Source organism: Squalius cephalus (assembly GCF_949319135.1).
Source record: "Squalius cephalus genome assembly, chromosome: 22".
Classification (NCBI taxonomy): domain Eukaryota; kingdom Metazoa; phylum Chordata; class Actinopteri; order Cypriniformes; family Leuciscidae; genus Squalius; species Squalius cephalus.
Window position 1 is genome coordinate 19,332,356 of NC_137143.1, and position 20,019 is coordinate 19,352,374.

At 38.4% G+C, this 20,019-nt stretch overlaps 1 protein-coding gene across 2 annotated transcripts in view; it reads left to right on the plus strand.

The window, feature by feature from the left end:
- Positions 1 to 20,019, plus strand: part of cadpsa (Ca2+-dependent activator protein for secretion a) — a 128,466-nt gene that overhangs the window by 103,035 nt on the left and 5,412 nt on the right. The window contains exons 24-30 of one of the 2 annotated variants that reach the window (XM_079857074.1): positions 2,630 to 2,785; positions 4,670 to 4,817; positions 5,293 to 5,307; positions 5,654 to 5,728; positions 5,963 to 6,046; positions 6,661 to 6,693; positions 8,995 to 9,102. In XM_079857074.1, the coding sequence (XP_079713200.1) occupies positions 2,630 to 2,785; positions 4,670 to 4,817; positions 5,293 to 5,307; positions 5,654 to 5,728; positions 5,963 to 6,046; positions 6,661 to 6,693; positions 8,995 to 9,102 (619 nt within the window). The remainder of the gene's footprint in view (positions 1 to 2,629; positions 2,786 to 4,669; positions 4,818 to 5,292; positions 5,308 to 5,653; positions 5,729 to 5,962; positions 6,047 to 6,660; positions 6,694 to 8,994; positions 9,103 to 20,019) is intronic. The other variant, XM_079857075.1, reaches the window with a different exon arrangement.

Genomic DNA, 20,019 nt, shown 5'->3' on the forward strand with positions numbered 1-20,019 from the left:
CGAGAGTGAAATACCTTCAGCGCTGCATTTATTGGGAAAAAAATTATGCATGCACAGACACACAGACATAATTACGCATTCTGAGTGACACTCGATCTCTAAGGTGTAATGATGGGTAAACTCCAAAGGTTGCCTAAACTACTGTAGTTAGTAAAAGTACTGTCAAAAGTACTGTACTGTAGAAGCCACCAAACTTCAATCACAAAATATTTGTACCTGTCTAGTCATGTCAAACTCAAGCTTAAAATACTTTCTATTTACAATTTGGTTAGCACTTTATTTTACAGTCCTGTTCCGCATGTACATACTATGTACATATTCTAACAATTACAAAAACTGGGTAATAATATTTACTTACTCCTAAACCTAGTTACCTTATATTATCTAGTACTTTCGGTAAGTACAAAGAATGCACAGTGCACTGTAAAATAAAGTACAACCAGAATCTGTGTTTACAATAAACCTGAATAATGTTTCAGTAATATGCTAAGGCCACAGCATGGAAATAAATAGCCCATGGACAATTTGAACCCCAAAAGCCCTAAGCATGTTGAAGTGTTGGAAGATACAAATAGAGTATCACACCATAAAAACATGCTCATGTTTTGTTAGCTGAATATTAAAGCTGAAGTGTGTAATTTCTGCACTAGCTGCGCCAAACAAAATCACAAAAATAACTAGAAAAGGAATGTTTGTCAAGACAAATGTTGAATGATTCATTAATATCCAGCCAACATGACGACTGACTCTTCTTTGTTCAGTCACCCCCCCCCCCCCCCCCCCCACACGCCCTAAACTCATGCCATTGGTTGAGCCAATGTTGTTCGTTTCAGCCACTGAAACAAACAGATTGCAATTTTGTTTTGGGGCGGCAGATATTACACACTTCACCTTCAACAAAATGATTCCACAATAGCATGGTTATATGATTAGATGCTCATCATTGATATCTGGTTATGAATAAGTGATGCTACTTTAACATCTTGTATCTTTCCAACATCTTCCTCCTTTCCCTTTTTCTATTAGAATAGAAAATTATACAGGTGTTTTTCCTCTTTCTTCTTGCTGTATTTGCTGGGTATGGGGTGTCAGAATAGTAGCTCTCCTTCTGTACCCTGCCTTGAGATATAGGGTGTTGGGGATAAGAATACTGAGGGAGATCACCCTATCCCCCTCTTGGTTCTGTCCTGTTTCCTTCATACCGTTCTCTGAAGTGATATACAAACTTCAGAGCAACAGGCATCTGCTTTCAGTAGAAACCAAATACAAGACTCTAAAAGTACTGGTTGTGTGAGTAACCCAAACGTTAAACTGCATTATTTCTCACAACAGTGTTTTTTTATCAATAATGTTTTGATTGACATCTAATTTGGCTTATGGTTTCATTTATTTTTTAAGAATTATATTTCAAAACTTTTGCTACAATTTTCTAATTTAATATAACATTTTTCATTACAAATTACTGTATATTATCAGCACAACATGAAACATGTTAATTGAAAAACATATTTTAGAGTATTTTTAACTTTTCTTAGTAACCTTTTTAATCCTAAAACTTAATGATAAATAAATAAAGAATATATATATATATATATGCAGAGTTCAGATGCAAAATTAATTCAGATGATAATTTTTATCAAGCTCGTATATTTAGGTTCAATAATTTCACTTAAATGGCAATGCAAATTACCTATTAATTGTCATTTAAGTGAAATTACTTAACTTAAATATACAAGCTTTATAAAAATGTATAAAGAAAATTTCAGATGGCACTTAGAGGCTTTTGCATCTGAACTCTTCATATGCAGTTTATATATTTTAGTAAGTCTATCAAGCATTGAATTTGATATTCTAACTTAATAAATAAACAAATAAAAAAAGTCACCATTAATCAATCTGTAAATATTTCTACACATCCTTCTGCTGCTGTGTGTGAGTGTCTGTTAGACGACTGCAGTACAAATGAACGACCCTTAGAGTCTTCCATCTAAATCTGGCTTCAGTGTGAAGCTCTCACTGCTTCAGTCAATCTTATAATATGTTTCCACTGAAGATGCCTTGGCCTGCTGGCTGTTTGAGGACTCTGTACCCGGGCTGTGAGGAATGGTGTGAGAGTCAGTCTCTTATTTTCTTTCTATGATCTATTCTTCATTCAGTTCGGACCCTGTGGAGCTGAAATTGGTTCCATTCAAACAGATCTATAGCTTTAGTCTGATCAGTTGAAAGTCTGGGACTGTAGCTTCTCCTGCCACCTTATACATATACAGTCTTTACTTGTGATCCCGCAAGTCTCCTTTGACATCATTGTGCATGTTTTACCTTACCTGTACTCAAACAACCAAGTAAGGCCTGATTGTTTATCATTTTGTTTTAGGATTAACCATTTATTTTTTTCCATGGAACGATCGCCAATGAGGTTGATCTGAAGCCAACTCTGCGACGATCGGGAAGTGGTAAAAAATAAGTAAATTGTGCCACCCTGGACCCGAAACAGGCTTTGTCTTCTTTAACCCCTGCCCTCTGACCTTCCTACTTCCTGACCTTTTCCAGAGCATTCCATTCCTGATATTCAGCTTCCAGTAAAATAAATTTCTGTATCTCCCTCTGACTGTCTCTTCTGCATTGGCAGTAATGGTTCTGGGACTTCAGAGGACTTGTTTTGGAAACTGGATGCACTGCAGACATTCATAAGAGACCTGCACTGGCCAGAAGAAGAGTTTGCCAAACACCTGGAGAGCCGACTCAAACTCATGTCCAGTGACATGATTGAGTCCTGTGTAAAAAGGTAAGGCTGGAAAACTTTCTTGACGTTGGAAACCTGTTAACAGTCTTCACAAAACACAAAAGCCCCTTTTTTGTGGAATTTAGGCTGTTGTATTTTGACAGTTGACACTTTTTTGGCATGTACTGCAGTGTGACATGCTAAACTCCATTTAAAACAATTTTAAACAGCATTTTGTTATTTTTCATGCAGCTTTCATGACAGAATATTCATTGAGAGACAACATTAATTATTCGTACTTTTACTTCACACCACAGGACTATTTAAAAAGAGGCAAAACATGATTAAAATAATAATAAAATTATAAACTTTATTTTTTCTTAAAAAGAATATAGTTACTGTTATGTATCTTATTTAAATTTCTACAATCCAGAATATTGGCTTAATCTTAAGGATGCACCGATTGAAATATTACTTATTTTACTATATATTTTTTACTATTAAAATATTAATTATGTACAGTGGATATAAAAAAAAGTACACAAAGTCTTCCACGAGATGCCCTCTAAATTTAACAGATCTGAGATGTTTTTGCATAAAAGAGTGGGAAAATATTAAAATTAAAGATGTGCCAACCTGCCAGATTTCTATATAAACATACTATAATAAAATGTTGTAATATAATTAAAGTTAGTTTAGGGGGATGCACACTAATGCATTTTGTTTTTCTACATTTTTTCTTTTTCTTTTCTCTGCAATGTCACTTTGGTTTTTTTGATTTTTTTTTTTTTTGTTTGTTTTTTTGTGGCATTGCATAGGTTGTCATTTTTACATTAAACAAGCAAAAGCTCTGATATTATTTATCTTTCTTTTTTACATCTAAAAATAAATTTAAAAAAAGAAAAAAAAAAGAAAAAGAAAAACTGTTTTAACAGGAGTGCATACACTTTATATATCCAGAGTACATGTTATGGCCAACATTAAAATTGTGTACTATTTTTGTCTCAATAATTTAAACACCAGATTTTACAAATTAATTGTGGCATCACAACATTATAATGTAAAATATTAAATGTGGATATTCATTTTTAGATATACTTCTAAAAATTAATACTGTTTTGTTTTTATACAAATTAAAAACTGAAAAATACTGAAAATATTGATGATGATTAAAAAAGTGCACATTATAAATTAACCTAACCAACTAACCAAATATCTAGTAATCATGTTATCTAGTATGCAATTAGCACTACATTTTAATTCTTCATACTGTGCCTTTGCAGCCTCCATAAACCCTCATCAGCAGTCATTTGAGTTAAGTACACTTTAGTACACAGTACATACAAGTACTGTGAAAAATCTCTTAGGCTGTCCATTTGAATAACAGAAAAAGGGCTAGCTGATTTTCAATGTGCATGTCCACATTTATAATCCTTCTTCTTAAAGTGTTGTGAGGATGTCAAACAGGACGTCTTCTTAGCAGCATTCCTCCAGTCGCTCTTGAGGTGCGATAAACTCTTTGTCGTGCTTGCTGTGAGTGAAGACGTGATTTAAGAAACTGTTGTGAGTAATGTCATGGTAATTTGGTAATCAGAAGATGATCTGGCTTAACAAGTAAAATAACCTACTCCTTTCCTATTCCAATCCACACAAAGACTTTTAGTAAGCTAAAAATTGTGATTAAAAAACTAATTTGTGCATTTTCTTTCTTTCTTTTTCTTTTACAGTCCTTTATTGGATTTCAGTCATCAAAAGTTAAAAATCGACCGAATAAATATTCTGGCTACACATAGTAGCATCTTACACCACTAAACAACACTTTTAAACAACACTTAAATGCAGAAACTCTCGACCGGCATACATTTTGTTCTTGTTTCCTCGCTTCACTTTTGACATCCTACTTCTGAATTACCACAGTGGAATTGATTCTCCTCTGTGTTGTTTCAGAACCAGAGCAGCCTTTGAGGTGAAGTTGCAGAAGAGCCCCCGCACCACAGACTTCCGTGTTCCTCAGTCCATATGCACCATGTTCAATGTCATGGTGGACGCCAAGGCCCAATCCGCCAAACTATGTGCCATGGAGCTCAGCCAAGAGGTATACATGTACCCATACACAAAGAACTTCTCATGTTCTCTTTCTCTCTAGCTTTCTCATCTTTGCAAACATACATTTTCTCTGCCACAATTTCCAGTCAAACGCCCTCATAATGTGCTCATCTGCATCTTAATTTAAATAGCAGTTTATATCGTTAAACCCTTTTTGAAATGCACGAATTCATCATTGCACCAGCCTATGATATATACAGTAGGTATATATGAATTGAACGTTGTTTTTAAATGCATATACACATATTATCTATGATTGCAAGTGTACAATTTAAATGCATTTAATGCTACAGATCTGAATGATTCACCAGCATGGCAATTTTCCATTGTTTCTAAATTTTGAATTTAGTTTGACTCTGTGCTGGAATGAGATGTTTTCTTTTTCTCTCTGTTGCTTTCTAATTGTCACTGTCACCTTGTCTGCTGTATCTTTCTTTTCATCCCTTTACTCAATCTTGTGAAAGTTTGTTAGAGAATGGGTAAGTGTGGCTAACAATTCAATTGAATTCTCACCTTTGTGTCCCTAAGGTATAATTAGCAATCCTAGCAGTTTCCCCCAGTCCTCTGACACTTAAATTGTTTTGATTATATTACCATATGTGATTGCTGCTTCTGAATATACATGTGCTAGAAGTGAGACATCTCATATCCGTAGCATCTTGAGACAGGTAATGATCTGAACTGAATTAATTACCCAGACGTCCTTTATATGAGGTATTTGGAGACAAAGGGATTGGGTTTGCACAGATTATCCCAGGTGAAAACCACCAAACTACTCGAAGAAACCTTGTTGCAATTCATACTCATCATGTATTTCTTTTCCAGAGACAGTACCACTCGCAAATTGACGATCTCATCGAGGAGACCGTGAAAGAAATGATTACTTTACTCGTGGCAAAGGTAGCATTTCAGGAAAATGATATTCCTCATTTGTGTTTTTACATATGCATATAATTTTCTTCTTTAAATAAAAAAAGTAAAAACAGACTTTAATTTGATAAATCACACTGTTTGTGGGTTATCTTTGAAATTCACAGGACAAATTATGCTGTTTGATCAATTAGGATAATTTTAGATTTTTAAAGGCAATATATTTTAAAAATATATATTTGTGTGTTTTTCTGTGTTTTTCAGTTTGTTGTAATCCTAGAGAGTGTTCTGGCAAAGTTGTCACGTTACGATGAGGGCACACTTTTTTCCTCCTTCCTGTCATTTACAGTAAGAACAAATAGTGTTTTTTCTAATAAAAAATCTTTGACTCTTGTCACAAGATACTTTGGGCCAGATTTACTAACAGCTTGCGCCAGCGCAATCCCTTTTTTGGGGATTGACACGCAGTGACAAATTAGCGCTGAAAAGGAGTGGACAGGGTTATTTTGACCTTATTGCATATGCATTTGTAGGAGTTTCCCTTTCAGACACAAAATTTATGGAAGGAGAGTATTTAAATGAATCACGCAATGCGAATAACTGAGGTCTGCATTAGTCAACTTACTGGTATTTGCGCCATTATTTACCACCCCGAAAAAAGCACGTCTTAAACCAGACGGTAATTTGCGCTGCTCTTGGTAGATTGCGTTGGTCATTATTGAAATGATCCGGCTGCGTCTGTGTTCTTTAATTTGCCCTGTTTAGTAAATCTGGCCTTTTGTCTCCAAAATGCATTATTTCAACAACAAAAATAAATATTGTTTATATTAGGAATTGTAAGAAATATTAGAAATAATATTTCTAAAGAAGATCTTGTCTTTCACATTGCAATATTGAATAGGCAAAATATTCATATTTAAATGATTCATTTATTTTGATTATTAAATCTCTTTTATTTGTAGGTAAAAGCTGCTTCGAAATATGTGGATGTTCCTGTAAGTGACAACAGGATTTTTCTAATACTCATTGGTTGATTAATCAAACAGTTCATTGTTTATAATTTGACGTAATATTTAAGTTGTTCATCATCATCTATTGTGTAGACACAAAAAAACTCATTCACAATTCATTAATAGTATGTTACACTGTTTTCAAAAGTCCTGTAATAGCTTTACGATATGGCTAATAGTTGTCATGGCCTGCTGTGCAGATGGCCATCTCTTAGCCCCAAATGGCCAGTCATATGTATGTGTGAGAGAGTCGTCTCTGTGAAGCTCTACCCTCTGCAGCAGACAGTGTGATGTGTGTGTTGTGCAACAAAAGCGCGTCGTGAGGATGCCGCTGGGTCCAACTCATTGCTCTCAGCATCACATCACTGAGTTTCCTTCATCTGCCAACACATTTGGTCGCAACGCGAGGCTTTTTAAATTAAAAGCCTGTCAATGAATGCCGGAAGCGTCCTCTCGCTCTCTTTCTCTCTCTCTTTGTCGTACTCCTGATGGTTTGAGGGTCAGAGAATCTTATGTTTCCATGGTAATTGTTTGCTTAATACACAAAATAAAATTATGCCTGACAAACTTGCTCATTTGCACCCTCTGAAAGGACCCATAGATGTGTGAAGTAAGTTCAATTTACAGCGTCTGACAATTACCAATTCTGATGACCTTCATATGCCCGATGGCAAAGGAAGTGTTTAATTCTCCGCTGAGGCCGAGCAGGGGGGCAAAACACCCCAGATGATTTACCCTGGGTTGATTTTTCACTCGCTATTGCGTTGAATAGAATCTTACTTAATCAGATAGCATTGTTCTCCTGCCGACATGTTCAGACTTCAGACTCTGACAATGACAGCTCATTTCACACGCCTCACGTTTTGACTCTTAGACATCTAGGAAAATGAGAAAGAAAACACTTTTCATCTGCTTGTCAGGTGAAACACCATTAGTTTATATGACAGTAGCTTCCTACTTTACAATGCAAAAAAGCTTAAAAATGACCACGAGCTTCAGATTAGCATGACAAAACAGGTTTAAAAACGGTTACTGTGCAGTAACAATAGGAAATTGTCGGCAAAATTTGGGGTGCAAAAAGGTCCATTGTGGAGAGAGTAGTGATGTATGAAGCACAGGAGTCACTTTCCGTTGGTCAGCATGGCAAATTCACATGACCAACTTGATCCTGACGCCTTTCACTGAACAATGGTAAATGTTACCGCACCTTTATTCTCTTTTTACATTTAGTCTCAGCCTCAGTCTTGGCTGGACGTCTGATGCATATATATACAGTAGGTATATATGATGCAAGGTACACACGTTTGGAAACACTTCAGGAGTTTTCAAAGTCGTCATCTGATTGGTTGCATTCTACAGGATGTCCCGGAGACGTGTGTGTCACGTTCTTTAACGGTCTGCCTGGAAACAAAGCTGTCATGACGCCAAACCCCCTCACGGAACAAGAAAGCTGTTGCGTTTACAACTGCGACTTGCTTTTCAAGAGTTTTACACGCCATTCTGTTGTTGTAGGGACATCGACTTTACATTTCCACTCCCCTAAACATGGCACTGAACAAAACAAACTGTGATTAGTTGCTTTACATGTCAGTCGGGCGGCCTCTTGGGCGGTCCTTGACCAATTAAAGCTGCCATGGAGACCAGGGCTGCGTCCAAAATCGCATTCTCTTCTGAGTATTGAATAAGTTGTTATTTCACATCCTCTAAAAATAACGTTCTATAGTACTAATGTAATCCGGACGTACTACATCTGCCATGTTGTCATTATCATGTGACCTACCAGAGTCAGTTACGTCGCCTCAGTTGTTAGTTGGTCGTCAGGGTACTTTTTGCCTTCTCTTTTATGAGTACTGTGATTTCGGACATACTACTTTTGTCACATGCTGTTTTTCGCCTACTACTGTAATAGGGAAGTATGCGATTTCGGATGCAGCCCAGACCTTCTGCCGTCAGTCTGAAGGTCTGGATACACAAGACTAGCCTACATTTATATATTTTAAGGGATCAAAAGTTTTTTCAAAAAGTTAGGCATTTCACACTGTGAAAATTTTTTTATAAAAAATGCATCCAAGATGTCGTGAGAGTTTATTATAAAAACTTATGTACTCAATACTAAAATAAATATCGATTAAAAGATACTGTAATATTGTAATTACAAAGGTATTTGTGTGGTGCTGCCTATGTAGAAAGTTCATTAGAATTTGTGACAGAGCTGTTGCATATGAATATTTAAATTGCTTCAAGCACTAATATATATTTCTCTGTCTCTCTTTCCGTCATCTGCAGAAACCTGGGATGGATGTTGCCGACAGCTATGTGACATTCGTTCGCCATTCTCAGGATGTCTTGCGGGATAAGGTCAATGAGGAGATATATATAGAAAGGTTATTTGATGTAAGTAATGGCTGTCTTCTCCCTCTGTGAAGGGGAAGGCCCTTCAAAATGTGACATAACAGCCAGCTAGGAGGGATAAGTCACATTTTGAGACCTGCTTCTCTCTTTTCCTTAGCTAACTTCTTTTACTCTTTGACTCTCTGGCTCTAACTTTCTCTCTTGCACTGCTTCTCTGGCTTAACCTTTCCTCTCTGGTTTGCAGTGCTGTGTGTGTTCCTGCGTGTTCTGGCTGTAATATTCCCTTCGCTCTGCTCGTTATTCCTAGTGCAAAATTCTGGAGGAGGATTATCTTAAGATGTGTTCTCACACAAGGGGCATGCAGATGTGAGATTAAACAGTTCAAGCCACTACAACACAGATGCAAACAAAGATAGAAACTGATGATTCACAGAGGAATGTACAGAGGTATACATTTATTACAGGCCTTTGATTAAAGATTCTGCTTAGTCAGAATAGCTTGTGGTTTGATTTAGAGAACAGTAGAATATAACTATACAGAAGTCCTAAGAGGCCATGCTTTGTTTTTTAATTAGACCGTAATCTTGGTTGAACAATTTTTTCCCCCTCAAGATTTTGACTTTCTTTTAGCATACTCTTCTGTTCAAAAGTTTGGGGTCGGTCAGTAAGACGTTTTTTTTCTTTTTCCAAAAAAAACAAAAAAAAACTTTTATTAAAAAATATTTTTATTTAGTAAGGATTTGATAAAAGTGACAGTTACGACTTTCATAATGTTACAAAAGATTTATATTTCAAATAAATGCTTTTTTTATGTTCCTCAAAGAATCATGGGGGGAAAAAAATATCTTGGTTTCCACAAAAATATATTAAGTTTCACCAAATCAGCATATTAAAATGATTTCTGAAGGATCATGTGACACTGAAGAAGACTGTTGACAGCTTTGCCATCACAAGAATAAAATACATTCTAAAATATATATTCAAATTTTTTTTTATTTAAATAATGCCATCATGTAAAAGTTTTCACTGTATTTTTGATCAAAGAAATGCTGACCAAAAGAGGCATATTTCAAATACATAAAAAAATCTTAGATATCCCACACTTTTCAATGGTATAGTGTAATTGTTTTGTAATTTCTACATAATGTTAAGATGTTCACTCAATATCTTGAATTAAAGATTATTTTCTTGTTGATTTGGAGAAAACAAAAGCATTTTCTAAGTGCAATATACATATTACTGTATCATGTATGAGCGTATTAGTTTTTACTGTGATCATAGGCTCACTCATGCTAAAATATCTCTGTCCGTCATGGATAGACACTTTCAAATCCATGTCTGACACTAGAGAAAACCTCTTTTTGTAGCAGACATTCATAAAGTAATATTGAACATATGGTCTATTTTATTTCCATTATGAAGTCTGTGTGGATATATTACGGACATGTGTTTCAGTGATTAAAAATAACCAAAAAAATTGTTACTTTCATGTCAAGATCATGAAAAAGTGTGAGAAAAATCATAATAAAGCATGTCGTCTTAGGACTTCCATTGAAACTGGACAAATTAGATATACTAAAACAATAAGAGTATGAAGGATATTGTTTTGTTCATTTTTAGCTGTAGTTGAGGCGGGGGTGTCACAAAGGAAACTGCCCTATTTCCGGAGTAAATCTCCCACTAAGGAGATCCAAATAGAGAGAAGCCCTCCAAACCTTGGGCTTATTGTGATAAAGGCTTAAAGAAAAGGAAAGAATGAGGGAAACACTGAGGGCAAGAAAGAGAAGTTGAATAAGAAACACTGAAGGGGAGGGCACACAATGGAGAACACCGTCTTAAGGGATGGCCAGGGCCATCATGTTGGTCATAATCCTTTTGTGCTGTCTGTAGACCAGTTTGTTAAGTGTGTGTTGTTGGAAAGGTGTGTTTGCATTGTGTGGCTAAAGACTTTTTTGTTTATATTCAGAAAGAAAGCCAGAGCGGGAGCGCTGCTCTAGGATCGGTTTTCTTGTCCATTTGCTCAGCATTTCTCCTCAAGACAACCTGATCTGAAAAGCAGCGCTCCCACTCTGAAACACTTTGTGAATATAGTCATATGTGAACAATTCAAGTAAGAATCCTGATCGTGGTTCATTGTTGACTTTCATTTCACGGTGAAAGCTGACCCGGGATCAGCAGTCTTACTATGAGATGCTTTGAACGTGTGAGCTCTGGTTTGTGAGTTTTCTGAGTGTCCTACAAAAAGGCTGCTTGAATCTGCTGCTCTACGCCATCTTGTACTGGTTTTTACCTCGATTTTGCAATGCCTAACTATCTTTCTCCCCTCCTGGAGGGTGTCTGAAAAGATTCTGTGTTATTTTCTTTCTCCGTTCGCTTGGAATGAGACGGTGTTGCTTATTTTCCAGCCGCATTGTGCATTTGCTTTCACTTCCTCGAATGCAAACAAAGGAAAAAAATCCCATCTGCCTTGTTTTTTCTACCCTCTCATTCCATTTCTCCATTTTGCTTTCTCGTTTTTTCCACCTCCTTTCTTGCTCTCTCTCTGCGCCCTGAACCGAAATGAAACTTATCCTTCCTGTCAAGTTGTTTTTGTCACATTATGCCAAGTGGCGTTATTCAGAGTCAAATAATCTTCCTTTGTACATCTACTAGCATGGCCCGTGTCCTCAGAGACTCAGCTCCTACATGCACTCACACACATCCATCCACACAATCAGCCAACCAGCCCACCCTCCCCAACCTCCCGCCCCATCGCCGTCAACCCCAGATGGGCACGCATGGCACACATCTCCCCTCTCCACCCGCTGAAGTGGTCGGGTCTCCGTAGGCAGTTGAAAAAGACAACATGTGTGCATGCATACACACATGCACGCTCGCTCCGTCTCGCACACACGCTAACACGCACACGCTGGTCCTCACTGTTATGCTAAACAGCCATTGAAATAGCTCCGCTCTTTAGCAGGGGCTCCAGGCAACCTGCTCAAATGTTTTCTTCTTACTTTGTCATTTCACTTGTTAAAGATGTCATAACATCCTCCACAATGAGCCATAACACCACGTGCTGTTGTTTTAAACCCGCTATACGCAGCCTATTTAAAAATCGGCACTCAGTTCATTATAAAAATCACATAGATGAGATTATAGTATCGGTATCACCAATTAAATGGGTTTAAAAGAACAGCAGCCTCCTTTTTCCCACTTTTTTTTTTTTTTTTTTGTATCCATTTTTGCTGACTTGCACATGAAACACTTTACAATAAGGTCTAATTTTTTTTTTTTACATTAGTTTAATGCATTACCTAACATGAACTAACAATGAACAATGTATTTTACAGCATTTGTGTAAACCTTTGACCTTAAAAATGTAGTAGTAACATTAACTAAGAATAATTAAATGCTGTAGAAGTATTTCTTTGTAGTTAATGTTAACTTATGTTAACTAATGAAACCTTATTGTAAAGAATTCGAAAGGAAATTTACAATACATATATTATAATGAAGCAATAGAATTGGTTCATATTGGTGTTGATATTGATTCATCTTTGCAGGTTTAGTCAGACTAGCCGATGAGAGGTAAATAGTTTCTTCTGAAAGTTATTGTACAATGAAAATGCCATATACTTTTTTTGGGGACAGCTTTCCAATCACAACAAGGGCTTTTTTCTCTGTATTATGGTTTTTCTTTTTTGTTTTTGTGTTTGAATCAGTCAAAATGTTGCTTTCACTTGTTATTTTGGCATAATATTCCTGATGGCCTCCTTCCCTTTTACACTTTTTTTTCAATTTTTGATTGTTTTAAAGTAATCCGCTTTGAAATGATCTGTTAGGTGGGTGTAGTATAATTGCTTAGTGGTTCTTGGCTGGTTGTCATATTGAAGTATATGTGGCCCACGCTAAGCTTGGGTTAATTGGGGTCAAGGATGCTGATTTCTCACAGACAGAGATGGCACATTGGCCAGAGTAAGAAGATTATACTTGTTGTTTGACTAATTCAAAATATGGCTGCTTTCATAACGGCGTTTCATAATGCTGAAAAAGCGACCATATGGGAATAGGTATTAAAAATGAAAACAAAGAAAAATGGATGAAATTCAGTCCGGTGATGTGCATAAAAAGGATGAAGAGTAAAATAATACTAGTAATTGTTAGGAATCATGAAGAGGATTATTGATCATTTTTTATTATTCATTTTTGTTATAATTGTTATTTATTTGTTATAAGAACAGATCAAATTTTAAAGCATTTCTCGGTTTGAAATTGTGTTAATTTAAGATACATTTATATTAATTAAACTATTAATTAAAATTTAGTTATTTAATATATCCAGACAACATCTTAAAATTTGTCAATTTGGAAACATATTTAAATATATTTTAGGGCTGTCAAAAGATTAATCGCGATTAATCGCATCCAAAATAAAAGTTTGTGTTTACATAATATATGTGTGTGTACTGTGTATAATTATTTTGTATATATATAAATACACACACATGCATGTATATATTTAAGAAATATTTGCATACATATACTGTATATATTTATATATAATTTATATTATATATAAATATAATTTTTTTTATATATAAATTACACATTTATCTTAAATATATACAAGCATGTGTGTGTATTGATATATACAAAATAATTATACACAGTACACACACATATATTATGTAAACAAAAACTTTATTTTGGATGTGATTAATCGCTATTAATCTTTTGACAGCCCTAATATATTTCAGTAGTGAAATTTACTTGCAATTGGTTTGTTGCAATATCATGTAATATTTATGAGTTTTGAGAAGATGGTGATTTTTAAGAAGGTCATATTCCAGATACAAGCTGCCTAAGAGGCAAATTGCTTGCCAGTGGACGGATGAAGTTTGTTAAGTTCAGGATAGAGGACCAGAGAGAGGGATAGAAAGGGAGAGGGATGGAGGGGGGGAGCGAAAATTAATTTATTTCACTCTGCCAGCCTGCCAGTTCTTGAAAGAACAGCTGAGGAGAGCAGGATTAAGGCAGCTGTGCTTAACGTGAGGGCTCATCTGTCAGAATGGGGCGGAGCACATAGATCATTGATTAAAAAAAGCCATCTCCAAATCCAGCGCTTCACTGATACCGCCGTCCTGCCCCGGCTCTTCAGTGTGTGCGTGCGTATGCATGCGTGTCTGAGTGCCAGCAGAGAGACTCAGATACACAGCAGATTACACACGTCAATTATACACTTAATCTGCTTCTGGAGGAGATTGTGGCCTACCCTCATTGATTAATTTGAAGTATTCCCGTTGACCTTGGCAGTTATCAGATCGACGAGATTGCACTTTACGGTGACGGTTAATGCGGTTTAATCGCTCCACTGCTGGATACTGTGAGGAGCAAGTAGGGTTAGAGATACTGATGAACCGGGTGGGATTTTGACTGACCTGCTGTTTGTGTTGCATTTCACAGACCTGCAATACCACTTCACTGTCTGGGACACTTAACCACTTTGCAGGTCCGGCTGACCCAAGTGAACAGTTTAATCAACTTTAGCTATAGCGAACTTAGCAAACTTAATGCTGTGCAATCTATGGCCTAAGAAAAACAGAAACAAATTAGTCAAGAGGAAACTACTGTAGATAGTAAAAAAAAAAAAAAAAAAAATTTTTTTTTTATTTTTTTATTGTGTTTTGTGTTTTTGCATTTGTGAAAAAAGCAAAAACACGAAACATTGTTTTTGTTTGTTTTTTGGAATGTGATACATGTTTTCTTAGAGAATTTTAAACCTTTTTATCCACTTTTCCCCCTTTGCTCCCTTTGTTTTTATCCTTGATTATGATATCCAGAACAACAGCAATCAAAACAAATTTCGTTTTATGTATTCACGTATTTCATTCCAGCCTCCGATTGCATTTAGAAAATCATGCGATATGGGCGGCGGATGCACTATTTTTGTTTTTCTCCCCAGTTAATCCTTTTATTTTAGAGGTAAACCAATTGAAAAAGGAGCTTTAGATGAATAATCTGAACGCTAGTAGGTCAGTATGAAAAAAAAAAAAAAGACTAAAAGGGACCCAACACGTCCTTTCACAGATATTGTTCAAAACACATTAAAGGGGTTTGGCTCTTTCAGAATGCGGGGCAGATGTTAGCGGTTCAGGTTTCTGATAATTACAGAGGCCGAGATGCTTCTTTTGTCGCTTAATGTGAACCGAGGCTTATTTAAAAAAAATCCGCAACAACAACACTAACGGTTAGAGATTTAAGCAAAGTAAACGTAATGCAGCAGAAGTTTATTCGGGCGCCATGGCTCTCAGCTGGCTCTATTAGCCGTCTATTGGCTCTCTCTCCGTCTCTCACTCTCCCCGTGACATATAAGTAAGGTATGGTGGCATTTGTTTGATTAACTTGTCTGACAAAAGTGACATCTGCTAGCGGGTTCATGTATACGAGAGGCTCAGCGCGGGTCCGCCTTTGTACATCTGTCAGCACAGAGGCAGGGGAAAAGGGTGAAAAGAAACAAATTGGTCCCAAAAAGCAGCCCATTCACCTTCTGCGCTCCCCCCTCCGCCCCCCTCCCACCCCTTAGCCATTCAGGTGCACCGCGGGGCTCTCAAGTGCTCGCTGGTTTATTCCATTTCGTTCCCCCCATTGAGGCTGAACCCCACAAGTGTTATGCTCCTCATTCCTGCTCGGCTCAATCCTCCCCTAAGCGTTCCTTTGTGAGCAGAATGGCTCACTTTGCCCTGGGACCAAACTCTCTCTCTCTCCCGTTCCTTTTTTTTTATCCCTCACCCCTTTTTCTTCATTGTGTGTTTACTCAATGACACGATCACAGGCTGTAATTCCCGCCGTTTAGTTCATCTCGACGAGCTCCTTCTTTCAGAGCCAGTTCTTATAAAGAAGGGCCCTGTTTAGACACTGTTGTGCACAAGCGCCAGTTTCAATAGTAGAAATGCATTCTCTGCAATTATACTTTTTGATCGACTGATTCGTTTTGCACCCGCCCAAAAAAAACGCTCGACACGCCGTTCCGTTTAGTAGCGTATTGCTTCGTTCGCCAACAAAAAAACTGCATTAGAGACACTTAAAAGTGTAGCAGAGCTTGCACAGAAACAGTAAGGGCTTGTTCCACTTAAGGATCCGGTGAGGCGTGCAAATCCAGAGCAGGGTTCTCTTTGTATCCACAACACAATCGTGAGCAGTTTGAAGCCCTTTTTGCTTGCTGAGCCTGAAACTTTATTTTCAATCCCACCATTCAGAAGCACCTATTTCTGGAGAGAAAGAGCGAGAGAAAGAGAGAGAGCGCACTAACGCAGCAGTGCATCGGAGGACCATGTTTAGGGTCGCGTATTTCCTACACAACATTTTTTCCATGAGGCCGTGGGGTCCTACGGCGGAGAGATAGTGAACGCCGGGAGGCGTGGGGTCACCGGTGTGAGTTACCATGGTAATTGAGTTCAGTCATCAATGGACCTCCTCTCAGGAGGGATGAGGCGAACAATAACGGGCCGGTGGCGACTGTGAACAGCAAGCAGGTAGGATTACCCCAGGCTTTTGTCCTAAGTGCATAATGTCTTGTAGTCCGATTTAAAGACTCCTCAGTCCCCAGGGCCTCCCTCTCTGGCCCGGCAAGGTGCCCGATTCTCTTGCCTGGCCGAGAGAGAAGGACGAGTGCCCTACGACCTGCTGGCCTGAGAGAGAGAGACGGCTCTATTAAGCGCAGACAAAGACGCAAAGAGTACCGGGAGAAAGGTTGGAGGTTCGATTTTTGTTTGTTTTTTGTTTGGGGTATTCTCTCGCTTTTTGATTCGCAAGAAACGGAGAGGACAGGGAGCACGGGGGAGGCACCGCGGAGTCGCTCTCGTTCTGTTTTCATCTCCACCAGCCTGCCGCTTTGCATTAACATCAGCGCTAGCAACCATCATCATTCCATCCCTACTGCTAATTGCAGACACAGCTGGGTCCCAGCAGGAGCGCTTCTCAAACAGCCTAGGCCTCCGAGACCAGGCTGAGTGGCGCACACACATATTTGCAGAGCCACTACCACCAGCAAGGGCAGAAAGAGGCAGAGTCACAGGTTGCTTGTAATCCCCCATTACCCCCCACCGTGCCCTCGCCCCCTCCTCGGCATTCCTGCTTTTGTAAGAGTGTGTTTTTTCTAATCCAAACTCGGCCCTTACCAGCTCTTTCTTCCTCCTGGCCCTCACGTAGGAGCCGCTAGCCTTCAGGTGCTTCAGGATTCGATAAAAGCGAGTCACGAGTGTGTGTGTCTGCGACGGGGGTGGATGGGTGTGCAACCTTACACTGAATTCTGTTTGTTGCCCCCCTGCTAGGCGCTATGGCTTCCTGTAACATGTCAAAGACGAGAGTGTGAACGCAAGCTTAGGAGTGCGGCTTGTGCATGTGCGTGGTGTGGCAGGGGCAGGAGGTCGCTCAGCCTTTCAGCGCTCCCCGCTAGAGGTGTGGGGGCCCTGCAGATGTTCATGTGTGTTGTATCGGTAACCATAACGTACGCGTCCAACACACACGTGCGTGTACACGCAGCCCTCACGCTTTCCAATATCAGATGGAACTCGTTAGATGATCACAGATTTTTTTTTTCTTTTCTCTCCCATATCTGCTTCTTTCATTATGCATTCAGAGTCATGATACTCCTGTTTTGGCTAGCAGCTATTGCCAGCTTCCCGCTGCTCAATATCCAAAAAGTGCCACAGTACATAATACACTCTCAGAGAGTCTTCTGTTTCTCTGCTGACAGCAGAACAATGTCCCACTGCCAGCACTGTTCATTTCACAACCAAGACCATAGAGGACACGGACTTGCTGGCTGAGACTCTCACGATTTCAAAATGTCGTTTTTTCGAAATATGCAACGATTTCGGCGTTGTATGTCATTTGATTTGTCGTCTGATTTGGTGCTCACAGCGGGGACTATAAAGTGGAATGCAACCATATTATTTTTTTAAGCATTCTCGTTAATTACATGTTGTGATATTAAGTCAACTGATAGTTTGCTGGAAACGCTTTGAGGATAGTTCACCAAAAATGAAAATTCTGTCATCAGTTACATGTTATTTCATGTAAATTTCTTCTTTGGAACACAAAAGAAGATATTTTGAAAAATGTTTTGTCCATGTAATAAAAGTCAACATGGTCCAGTGTGGTTTTGGACCCCATTGACTTTAATTGTATAGACAAAACCAGTTTTCATTCTTCAAAACATTCTTCAGAATATTCCAAACAGACTTCTCTTGTGCTCCAGGGAAGAAATAAAGTCATACAGGTCTAGAATGGTGAGTAAATGATGACAGAATTAATGTGTGGGTGAAATATTCCTTTAAAATGGCAAAGGCCAGAGAGGTCACACTATTATAGGAACAAATGTAGGAGATACAGAGTGAGCATGAGAGAAAGACTGAGTGTGAGAGAGAGCAGTTGCTCCAGGTCTGGCCTCCCTGTGGGGGTCCATCGCGGCCCGGCTGCCCGATCTTTCACAGGCACAGAGCACCAGCCCTCACAGAGCAACACCAAGCTCTGATTCACTGCAGGGACGAGCCACTAACCTCAGCCGCTTAGTTTGAATCCTAAAACGCCCATTTGATTATTTACTATGTATGTACACACCTTAGCAGCATAAATTTACCAGCATACCACTTAAACACCAATGATTTGCGTTCGGGTAGCTTTCAACGTATGTTAAACCAATGGCTTAGCGAATTGTGTAATGTTTACTACTTGAGGCTTTTGACAAGTCGAGAGCACACTTTTTTTAGACTACCACCAGCAGAAGCCTAATGCTTTTCAAACTCAGAGTGCCAAGTGGATTTTGAGAGTAAATTCCCCCAAAAAAGTAGCAAGCTGCAAGATCATTGGAGGTCTGATAAACTATAGCAGAAACCATGTCTAAATTTGGTTCATCCAGTGGAGTCACATGATTTTCTCAAAACAAACGATTGTTTATCCACCTTAATACTGTCAAAGTGTGCTGCAGTTACCCAAGACGCATCTCCTGTGTCTCCGGCTCGATTTGCTCAGCTTCTAAGCCGTTGAGACTCAGTCAGTTCATATTACCATCAGACCAGCTCTATCATAACTAATCAATTAGACTTCAAATGAGATCCTCCCCACGGTCCAACATCTGCAGCCCAAAAGCTGTGCACTGGCTATTTAAGAGGTGCTTTGAGTTCAGCGAGTTTCAGTGAGTAGAAATGGAGAGCAAAACGCAGAGGCTAAGAGAAAGGAAGACTCGTAAAAGTAAGACCCTGAGCAACGGTTACATTAGCGAGCTCATTGCGACTGCGGTAAAGACAACATGTCCGCTGGGAATGATGGATGTTTCTCCCTCAATGTGACACAAAGTGCAGTTTGAAGCGCAGGCTAAGGGCAGGATTGTGGCTGCTTTAACATGGGCAACATCTCTCATGATCAGTGTCCAAAAGCAGAACAGGAGACAGCTGATGGGATCCCAAACTGTCAATTAAGAGTTCCTGGGTGGAGCTGTGGAGACAGGGAGAGGTCTGGGTGAGGATCATGACTGTGACAGAAGGACTTCCTCCAAGGCAGAGCTTGTTGGGTTCTCTTTTTTTTTGTCACTATTTTCCTCTCAGTGCCTCTGAAAGCTCTATTCTACCAGTCATTTTCCTCCATATCCATCTACAAGTGGAAGTAGTACTTGATGCTATATTTAGCTGAAGAAAACAATCCTATTTATATGCTACTGATCAAAAGTGTGGAATGATTTTTTTAAATGTTTTTGAAAGAATGTTCCCCAAGGCTGCATTTATTGGATCAAAAATACACTAAAAACTCTAATATTATAAAATATTATTACCAATTTAAATATCTATTTTCTACTTAAATATATTTTAAAATGTGATTTATTCCTGTAATGGCAAAACTGAATTTTCAGCAGCAATTTTTCCAGTTTTCAGTGTCAAGTGATCATTTTAATATGCTGATTTGGTGCTCAGTAAACAT